The sequence below is a fragment of the Psammomys obesus genome, unplaced genomic scaffold (genome assembly GCF_907164565.1).
Source record: "Psammomys obesus unplaced genomic scaffold, mPsaObe1.curated_primary_1811, whole genome shotgun sequence".
NCBI lineage: Eukaryota > Metazoa > Chordata > Mammalia > Rodentia > Muridae > Psammomys > Psammomys obesus.
In genome coordinates, this window is record NW_026585689.1 from 17,509,224 (window position 1) to 17,519,562 (window position 10,339).

At 39.4% G+C, this 10,339-nt stretch overlaps 1 protein-coding gene across 2 annotated transcripts in view; it reads right to left on the minus strand.

Moving 5' to 3' along the window:
* The window catches only part of Epha3 (EPH receptor A3), a 350,488-nt gene extending 341,819 nt beyond the window's left edge, over positions 1 to 8,669 (minus strand). For both annotated transcript variants that reach the window (XM_055593082.1, XM_055593075.1), the window contains exon 1: positions 8,582 to 8,669. In XM_055593082.1, the coding sequence (XP_055449057.1) occupies positions 8,582 to 8,669 (88 nt within the window). The remainder of the gene's footprint in view (positions 1 to 8,581) is intronic.
* Positions 8,670 to 10,339: the final 1,670 nt, after the last annotated feature.

Consider the following 10,339-nt stretch of genomic DNA (forward strand, 5'->3'; position numbering starts at 1 on the left):
GTCTCTTTTGCCAGTGACTGAGCGGCTGTTTCCCTCTTCAAGAACTGAGAAGACAGCAGACAACATATCAGAATTAAGTTAAAGCCGGAGGTAGTGACCCACTTCTACAATCGTAGCACTTGGAAAAATCAAGTTCAAAGCCAGCCTGAGCTGAAAGCGACCATGTTTCAACAAAACCAAAAATCAATAAATAACATTTAAAAATGTTTAACATTGACATTACAGCAAGATAAGAAAGATACTTAAAAGCAGCTTGCTTTCTTACTCAGAAGCCTGATGTCATCAATATGCTATTTTTGCTCTTTGGCAGGTAAAGGGAATTTATTGCGTCAATTAATGTTAAACATGTGTGCTGAAATTCTCCATGAAAAGCATAATTGCTCCCTACTTAATTTGCTACTTTACAAAGTGCTCTTTTAGCTACTTTTTCCCCCTCAATAACTCCCTTCAACACGATGCAAGTATTTTAATGAAAACAAAGAAAAATCACTTAATTTTATTTTTTTCACCTTAAGTATTATTTTTTAAAAAATCTCTAAAATAGGAGGGGTTTCCACCTACATTTTGGAGCATGGTCTAGTTCTCCCTCTTCCTGATTTTCTGTGGCAATCCCGAGTCAAGTCACGGGGCTCCACTGGCCTTACCGCTTGCTCTCTGCATCAACTTTCTCTAACTTACAGATATTCATACCCTTAACTAACTTCCAGATAAACATAATTTATGTGTGCCCCATATTTGAAAGTTCACTCTTAATCATTTAACATAATTTCTCTCGCCAAAATTCTGAGGATTCTTAATAATAAGTTAATTTTTCAAAGTCACAAAACAAATTAGTTCAGCTGCAGAAAGCAAGGCTGACCATCTAGTACTGTCCTAGAATGAAAGGATGCTTCTCAGGTACACAGGGTTTGCACAGAGGAGAAAACAGTCAGCATGAGGATCCAGAGACAAGCTGCAGCCTGGATCCGGGGGTATGTTGCTGTATCTGTTTCCTCAGTTGTGTCTAAGAGATGCCCTAGTACTTATTTTAAGTGTGACTGATGGAAGGTCCTGAAAGAATGACAAAGAGACAGACCACTGGGGCAGTGAGGTTGCAATCCAGTTAGGGAAAGAGCATTGAAAACACACTTAGCTACTGGAGTCAGCCAGTATTTTAAGAGGAATAGTGAGGGCCTGACGCAGCCTCAAAAATAGCAGCAGCAGTCAACCATGAATCCACTTGGATTACCCCACTTTAAGGAAACCCTCTATGGCCCATTTGCAATTTGCTTTCAAACTCCAAAGAGAAAAAATGGTACCAATCTGAGAGAGGACTTGGGTGGGATTAGGGGGTGGGTAGGTTGAGGGGGAGGACCTCGACATTCCGATTGTGTAGGAGGAAGAAGGCTTATGGATCAGTCCTTTAGCAATGAGGAAGGAGCTAGCAGGTGGCACCAGCGGGTGATTTTAAAGGAAACTAGAGAAGAAAACACAATTCCTTTATTTAGAAACTGGAAGGCAGGAGACTGTGCAAAGAGCAAGAAATAGCAAGGAGGGTCATTAGGGGTCTCTCTGTGTCTCACCTAAATGAGAAGATGCATTTCCAGCATTTCAGGAAACTGTTGGACCCTTACCCTCCGCCCCGTTCTGTCCCCTGGTGAGTAGATAAAGGTAGATGGAAAAGACACCACCGCGCCACCTCCAGACGCCAGTTTGAAAGGTCTGGTTGACAGCAATGGAGGAAGCAGCAAGGAAATCTGAGATCTGGTCTCCTGCTTAGAGGGGGATTTATCTGGGGGAGGGGCGCGGGGGAGAGAGTGGCGTCCGGGTTCTCTGGCCCTGATCTGGCGCAGGTGGCCACCAGGTGGGGAGGAGCGGCGCGGTGGCAGCGCGGAGGCTGCAGGCAGAGGGCGCGCGTTCGTTGCTTGCTAGATGGCAGCTTCTGCAAACTGCCGGAGGAGCTCTGCGTCCCAGTGCTCTCCTGGCTGCTGCAGGAGCAGTTAACCACAGCAGCCGACACCGCAAGCCTCTGGACGCCGAGTGTCTAAAGCAGCCAGCATCCCTCCGCCGCGCCACGGCTATCGAAACTCGGTGTCCTGCTCCAGATACTGTCCCTTCAGTGCCCGATTGAGGAAAAACTGCAGGAAGAGCTCCCTGGTCCGGAGGGCTTACAGCTGGCTGCCTCACCCTGGCTGGGTTTTAAAGAGAAAATACTGAATGGGCTGGGGAGGGAAGCAAGCGCCTAGTTTCCTTGGCTGCGTTCAAGCAGATAGGGGTTAGGATACCCTGGCGTGGGTGTGATGGCAGGGAGGGGTGCCTGATCCCTTTGTAACCGCCCTCCAGCTACTCCCTGTAAAGTGCCACAGTGCTAAGATTTTACTAGGGCACATACTTTTAGAACTTAATAAACAATCAGATGGGGGCAGTGCGACGCGAAGAGAAAGAGGCGCACAACCCTGTCCCTGAGGAAGACTGTTCACAGCGGTTTGTTTGTACAGTGCTGCGATTTGTTTCCCCACTCCTTCCTCACCTATTATTCTCAGTTCACCATGTTGCTTTGGATTAGGTGGATTTTCACCCTTTGCTTTGACTAGAACAGCAGGACATGATTTAGAAAATGAAAGGGGTGGGGGATGCGCATTCAGGGCTTCCAGTTTAATAACGTCACTTCAAGTTTGAAGCTTTATTTGCTGGACTGGTTTTGATTCCATCCATCCTCCACGTGAGTGAGACTAGGCTTTCAGAGAGGAAAGCAAGCTTTGGCTCACACCCTTAAAACTTCCCTAGACAAGACTTTCCCTTCTGGAGGGTGGGGGGATAAGTGTGTAAACTTGAGAGGAGAAATAAACAAAGGTGCATACACATTTTTTTTTTGAATTCTAAGTTTTAAGGATTTAATAAAAACTGATTACCCAGGTGATTTACGTGATAAATGTCTTTTAAGCAAAACATTTAAATATCATCATTGGCTTTAAAACCTCTCCTCTCCATCTCTGTAAACAACTTTCTTTTCACTTGCAAGAACATTCTTTGTAGTAAACTATGTTTTAAAAATGCATTTCAAAGAAAACTGGTGGGACGGATAATAAAACTTTCTGAGGTTCATATTTTTCTTGGGGAGGGGCTATATCTGCTAGGTTCAAAGGACCACCTGACACTAGACAGCCAGGAGCAGAGCAGCAGAGTTTGAAATCAGGGACACAGAAGTAGCCAGTCCTTTGAACACAGAAGCAATGGCTTCCAAGAGTGATGGATTAATGGGTTGGAAACTGTTGTATTTTATTAATATCACAACGCTGTTTTTATTGTTAAAGTCATTACAGCAGAATTACCTACAGTCTAAGATCTTTTTCTTTCTTTTCTTCTTTCCTTCTTTTTTTTGTGAAGAGTAAATATTTAATCTCAGCTTTCTATATACCTAGAAGAATAATATAACAAACCTTTCACACCAATCAAACTCTTTATTTGAAAAATGTGTGAAAAGCTACTTGCACACTTGGTAAAAGCCCCTTACTGACCCTCAGTGGTGATAAAATCCAGATCTCTTAAAACAACCAAAGAGAGACACCCAAATCTGCCCTCAATCTCTCTAAAGCAAGAATTGAAAGAGCAAAGTTTAAGGGATATTTTACAGACAAACGTGCATGTTAAAAAATAAAGTTGGAGATCTTGACAAAAAAACTGTCTTAAAAGTTTGTATACTTCCAAGAAATATGTATTTCTTTGTACATGTAGTATTTATGCCAAACAAAACCATTGGAAAATGACTCAAATCAAAGGTACACCACATCACAGATTTCTAAGTAAGTACTGTCTGTAAGAACTTATCAAGTTTTGATGATTTGTGGAAAGTTTTATTAATACTTTCTTGAAGATTTTATGACTTGGAAAATGTAACTTTCAAGAACATTTTTTTTCTGCTTCCATTTCCATTGAAGCCACTAAATCAAATATATTGTAGAAATATGCTATGCCTTAAAAATCTTTTGCATATGTAACTAATTATTTGATATTTAAAAGCTGTGTATATTTTTTTCAGAACTATTTCAAAGTTCCGCTAAGAAATTGAAGATTTAGGGATCTTTGTAAGGAAGAAGTATTTTGAAATAGTATTAAAAGTGATTTGACCATTAAAGAATATACAGGACTCTGAATGTTCAAATACGGTTAATATACAACCAAGATGAAGAATTTTATTTACTGATTTCTTTAAGTTTAAATAATTAAAGATCAAGTTAAACTACCACATTTTATAAGAGCAAGAAACAAATCATGATGAGAGTTAAGTAACAGAAAACTTTACATGAAACTTTCTCAAGTTACACTGGTAAATACTTTTAAATTATAATTTTTATACAATACACTTTTAGAATGGGAATTCTGATTTTTTTCATGAAAATTTTCAGTTTTTATTAATTCATGAAGAAGATTAATTTCTGTACATAATAACCATGACTTAACACGTGACAATGTCTTTTATATAGTTTTCCTTTTATAGGTCCAGTCACTTAAACTTATAAACATAACTTTTTACTTGAAGGGGAGAAGAAAATTGTGACCATAACAGGCTCAGTAGAAAAAAAAAAAAAAGGCATAAAACTGAAAATTTTCATAGCAATGATAAGGATGCTTTTTATGTCTAAATCTACTTTACTGGTCAGAATATTTTCTATTTTAAAGGAATTATTAATTTTTCACTTCTGACAAGAACTCTTGTCAAAATGAGATGACTAAAAATGTGGTATTAAAGTGAATATTTCCTCACTTGCATTTAATGATATCAGTATTGTTCTTCAAGAAGATATAGATTCACAATGAATTAATTTTATGATCAATTTTAAGAGGTTACACGAAATTTCTTTATGGCACAATCAAAATATTATCATAGCAATTCAGATTGTCAGTAAAAGCTTAAACAAATTTGCTGATAATCCTGTTAATGACCTAGGTCAAGTGTTAACTGTTGTGGGTTATAAAGCAGTGAAATTAAGGTTTCTCCTACCTCCAGGCAAACAGCACAGTTATAACTGTTGGGGGTGGTTCAGGGGCACTCTATTAGGAGAACTATTAAATTACAGAAATGTATAATGCATTCAGTTATTTAGTCTAGCATGAAGAAATGCTATTAAAAGCAAATGTAAGCCCTCTTTTAAAAAGCCTATAAAGATGACATGATAGCTTAGCTCTCTGTTAATGTTTCAATCACAAGGAGTTTTTGACGATGAGAGTTTGTCTACGTTGAAGGTGATGTTGATTCAGAAAACAATTTTTACAAAGAGGAAATCTATGATTTAAATATTTATTGAGCCAACATTTGCCTACTGCTCCAAGAGAGGCATGTAGCATATATACACAAGTTTTATTTTTAATCTTCGAGCAGTCTCGTAATCTTCTCTTAGCAGAGATTTCTGTGACAAGGCGAGCATTTCCTAGGCTGTGACTTAGGCGCTCCAGGAAAGAGTATCCCAATAAGAAGTGTGTAGATGTGTAGGCTGAATTTTATTGAACTGTGTTTTTAAAACTCTCATTTTTATTATAGAGAATGTAATGGGTAAATGTGAATCCAATTGGTGAAGACTGTTGGGCGGAACACTTTGCATACAATATTGAATAAGCAGTGCATTTTGCTTTAGACGGCTACAAATATATAGTGTGTATAAAGAGTACTCCATGCACTTTAAAGTTGGCTGAACTAATGAGTGTCGACCACTTTACTCTGTATCAAGTTTTAACTTCTTTCCAAACATACTGTTTGCCATTATCTGAGTTCCTGCAAGGAAGCAACCAACTAAGCAAGCAAACAAACAAAAACAGAACAAGTTTTACTGATAAAACAGTACAGTACAAATTTCACTTTTAAAAGTAAATTATTTCCTATTAGACATCTCTTCTTGTGCCACGTGACAGGAAAGGACAGATCATTGTTAGCAAAGTCTTTATTCCCTAACTTCTGTTTGGGGTTCCAGGCCAGGTTTTAAGTGATTCTGAAAATCATGTATCTCTATTATCTTCCAAAAGACCATGAAGGTTAAGTAGCACTTGGAGTCACTTTCTTGAGATCACAATGGAAAGCCACTGTAATCAATTGATGGACTGGAAAATTCACATCAAACTCTGAAGTTATTTTTCTTTATTTTGGACTCATGGAATTTCAATGCGTCCAAATTTTAATTATCTCAATTTTTGTTTAAACTTTCATAGAGACAAGTTCCTTAGCAATCAGCTCAATGGCCTGGTTTTGTTCCCCATTTTTGATATGTCTAACCCCATAATAGACAGAAGAATTCAAAATTCTAGTAAACATGTTGTAGTGAATTTTTAAAACATAATATTCAGCATAATATTTTAAGCCTAATCAGTCTTCTCACACATTTTCTATGTATCTCATTATCTTCTTGTGTATCTTTAGTTTTCAAAATGCATTAGAAAGCTACATCAACTGGTTCAGTTTATCTTAGCTCTATGAGTCCAGGTTACTTTGTTAGAGGAATTGCATGGAAATTGTGGTATAGAGTTAAAATTATCACTTTCCAGATGACTCAACTCAATTGGTTAGAGCCAAGGTATTGGATAAATATGTAAAGTATCACTGAAGTATTATTTAACTTAAACTATTCATTTTAACAATTGTTTTAAAGTGCTTATAACCTCATAAAGAAAATGAGACAGTAGCTACATGATAGCATCTGGAAAGACTAATCTTGTGAATAGATACATAAAAACTTTCATCTAAGCAAATTAAATCATATTGTCTGAGTTTTATGAGTATTTTTACCATTGTAGATCTGTACTGTTAATTTGTACCTATTTCCATACATTATTCAATAATACATACATAAAATGTGGATTAAAGGCAATTAGGATTAAATTATACATATTTCATTAAATACATATGCATTGCTTTTATATGAGTGTGAATAAGATTAAAGGTATTATTTTTTTGCAATTGAAATATAGGCTAAATTGGCCACAAATGTAATTTCATCTGTATCCTGTGTATCACTAATTCAGTGAGATCATTGTCTGGACAGTTTATATACATTCCATTTGGAAAAATGCAACCCAGGAATGAAATGTGGCAATTGTATAGTTTTCTAGTTATTCTTAGTATTTTAATATACTTAGGAAAATATTTTAAAACACTTTAACACATTGCTGTGCTACCCATGCACAAATGACCACTCATGTCTACTTCTTTCAAGAAGAATGACTAATCATTACTTTCAAGTGAACATTTTAATTTGTGTTACTAAAAATGTGATTTGTAGAAAAGATGAGTTTTCTCATCTCCGTGATGAAAAGCTATTTCTTTATTAAAAAGCAAACAAAAATTAATAAAAGCAGCCAAATTGATAAAGGCAGCCAAGGCACCAAGAAAAGAAAATTAAACTGTCCCATTAGCACTGAAAGTAGGTCATCAAACATTTGAAGCAGTCTTTGCACTGAATGTGTTTACATATATTTTTCACGTAGGCATAAATGTGATGTATACAAGATTTGGTCTACAAAATATGTTAAGTGAGTGTTGTACACCTACTATGCTTCCTGCCCCCCGTGGTTCTCTATTTGTTAAGCTGCTCAATAAAATTCTAAATGTTAAAAATCATTAAGGGAAAATTAAAGTTGTACGTGTTAAGAGTTTGAATTCACAAATCATGAGGACTAGATAATGAAAAATATGCTCAGTACACTCAAAAACAACTCTTCTCAGTATTAGCTTCACACTTTGATCCATTGAAAATTCAGGGATGCCCATTACGTGGACAATAATTAAACCAACATCAAGGAAATGCCGTTAAGTGCTCATGAGCTGTCTTTCCAATTAGCTATTCAGTTATTTACTGTATCTACCCAGGAGCTGTTCATCAATCGATCATTAAACTCAGTCTCCTACTCGTATGAAAGCCCTTTATTGAAAAGAACCCAACTTCAGCTCCCTCATGTCCCTGCGAACATCACTGCTGTTAATGTGGCATATGCTACTCTAGAGAACCTGCATCGTATCGCTGAGCACAGCCCTGCCCGGCGGAATCCTCATCTCTCCGATAAGGCGGTTGGAACATAAACATACCCACACACGCGTGCACACAAACCTCGGCTCCAGCGAGCCCCTTTCCTCTAGTCCATTCACAAACGCCAAAGGGTCTAAGCAGGACCAACCTGTCATTATCTTTAAAACACTCCGCGGGATCTCGAGAAAGGCTAGCCTTTTCTTTTAAACTTCTCAAGAGTACCACATGGTCATAATTAGAAAATAAAATACTGCCTTGGCTATTTGGCAATTAACTGACTGGGTTGAAAAAAAAAAAAAAGAAACAAAACAAAACAAAAAAAAAAAAACGGAGGGTTTTCTTTCTTTCTGCTTCAAATTGTCAAATGTAATCGCTTGAATAGCTATCAGATTAAAACCAGATTCATTTGTTTATTTCTTTATTTATTTTTAATGGTTTCTACAATCTCAATTCGTCTCCCAAAAGTGCTTTGGGATTGCTGCTGGGGCAAAGACCATCTTTGGCTGCCACTGCTTTCCGGGCATCTTCGGGACCAGCGCGGCTGCGGGGGCTGCGGGCTCCGCTCCGGGGCGGCGCGGTACCTGGCTTACCTTCGTTGGAAGGCTGTGGGCTCAGTTCCCCGGAGCAGCTGAGGACGCAGCAGCCGAGCAGGACGAGGATGGAGAGGTGACAATCCATGTTGCTGGTGCACCCGGCAGTGAGAGGAGCATATCTCCACGAAGCATGCCACTGATGTGAGGGGGAGCGCTCTGATTGCAGAAGTTACCATGCTCCGCTCGCAGTCTGATGTCAAGTTTGACACTGGAGATAAGGAGGAGTCTGGCTGCCTTTCCGCGAACCCCGCTCGGGGACTTCGCTGGGTCCTAGTGCCGTCGCCAGCGGGAGCTGAAGGAGAGCGGGGCAGCCCCGTGGCTGGCCCTTTCACAGGGCTGCGGAACAGCGCAGTGGGGCAGAGACCAGGGTGTTGCCAATGGCTCAGAAAAGCCGCAAGTTCTGTGGGGACAGCGACGGAGAGTGGTGGGAGCCGAAAGGCAGCTATTTGTTTGCTATACTTTATCAGTTGACAAAAGGCTTATGAGAGGTACTGTGAGTTGAAAAGAAACTAACGCTCAATATATACGTGTATGCGTGTATATACGTATATATGTGTATGTATAGTTTTAAAAAGTGAGAGACATTCGTTTAATTATTATATAATGACAAGGGCCATCACTATTATTCCCCCACTGCGTTCACTGTGATCACAGTTCTGTTCTTGGCTCAGCAAGACCAAAGGAGACGTCCTCGATTAGAAAGATCAGGAAGCCTGTTCAGTCCACCACATGGTATCAGGCTGTTAAAGGGATTTGACACAGCAATTTCAGCTCGCACAGGGCACAGCCAGGTTCCGAACGCTGAGAAGTAACCTTAGCCCTCCCAGGACAGTAGCAATAGTAGCCATGGCAGTAGCTTCAGGCAACCACGCACTTCGGCGGGTGCTGGATTTGCAATATAAATCAAACTCGGAGTTCTGAACAGTGAACGCTCCTGCCCACACTAACTAGCTTCAGGACTTTCCTGTTCCGAGAGAATCAAAACACAGCTCGCAGCTCCCCATCCTCCTTCCAGCTGCCACTAATCTGGTACTTTGTGAAGAGTGCTCTTTAACATTGAAAATCCAGTAGCTGCTGGAGAATAATGTCCTTGGACTTTCTCACGTGCTTCGCAGTATGGTTATAAACGCACTCATGCTGAACCATCTAATTGCAATCTACTTCAGCCGCATAATTTTTGTAATTTATACTTTAAGATCTCTTTTCAAATATCTTTGAAATATGTCCCAGAAAGTGATCTCCTCACCCGCCCTCTCACCACCCATCCATCTCAGCCTACCCTGAAAAGAAACAAGATGAGTGCCTCACACAGCTCCAAAATAGAAAAGTAGGTTGACAACATTAACACCAGGGATCAACGTAGAGCAACTGAGTAAGATTTTAAAGGCCCAGGCAGTGAGGCGATACTCCTTTCACAAGTGCTACACTTTCAATGACACAGCACAGTTTTCAAGTGAATTGAGGCTAGTGCTTCTCCTAACGTTTGTTGGCTGTTTGGTGAAGAGAGGTTGGCTTGAAGAAGCCAGACAGGAGGGACCGATCCTGCTCTCTCTTCCATGAGAGACTGATTCAGGTCCCTGACTCCTTTTCACATTACACCACCAGAGGCTGTAGAACCCACTCCTACTAACTCTGTCTCCACTGAAAATAAGGGATGTTGACCAGAATATCCCTCGTCACAATGTTTGCAGTTCCACCACAACAGTTCATTGCTTCACAACTAAATATATTTTTTTCTGGAAGTTTGAAAAAAAA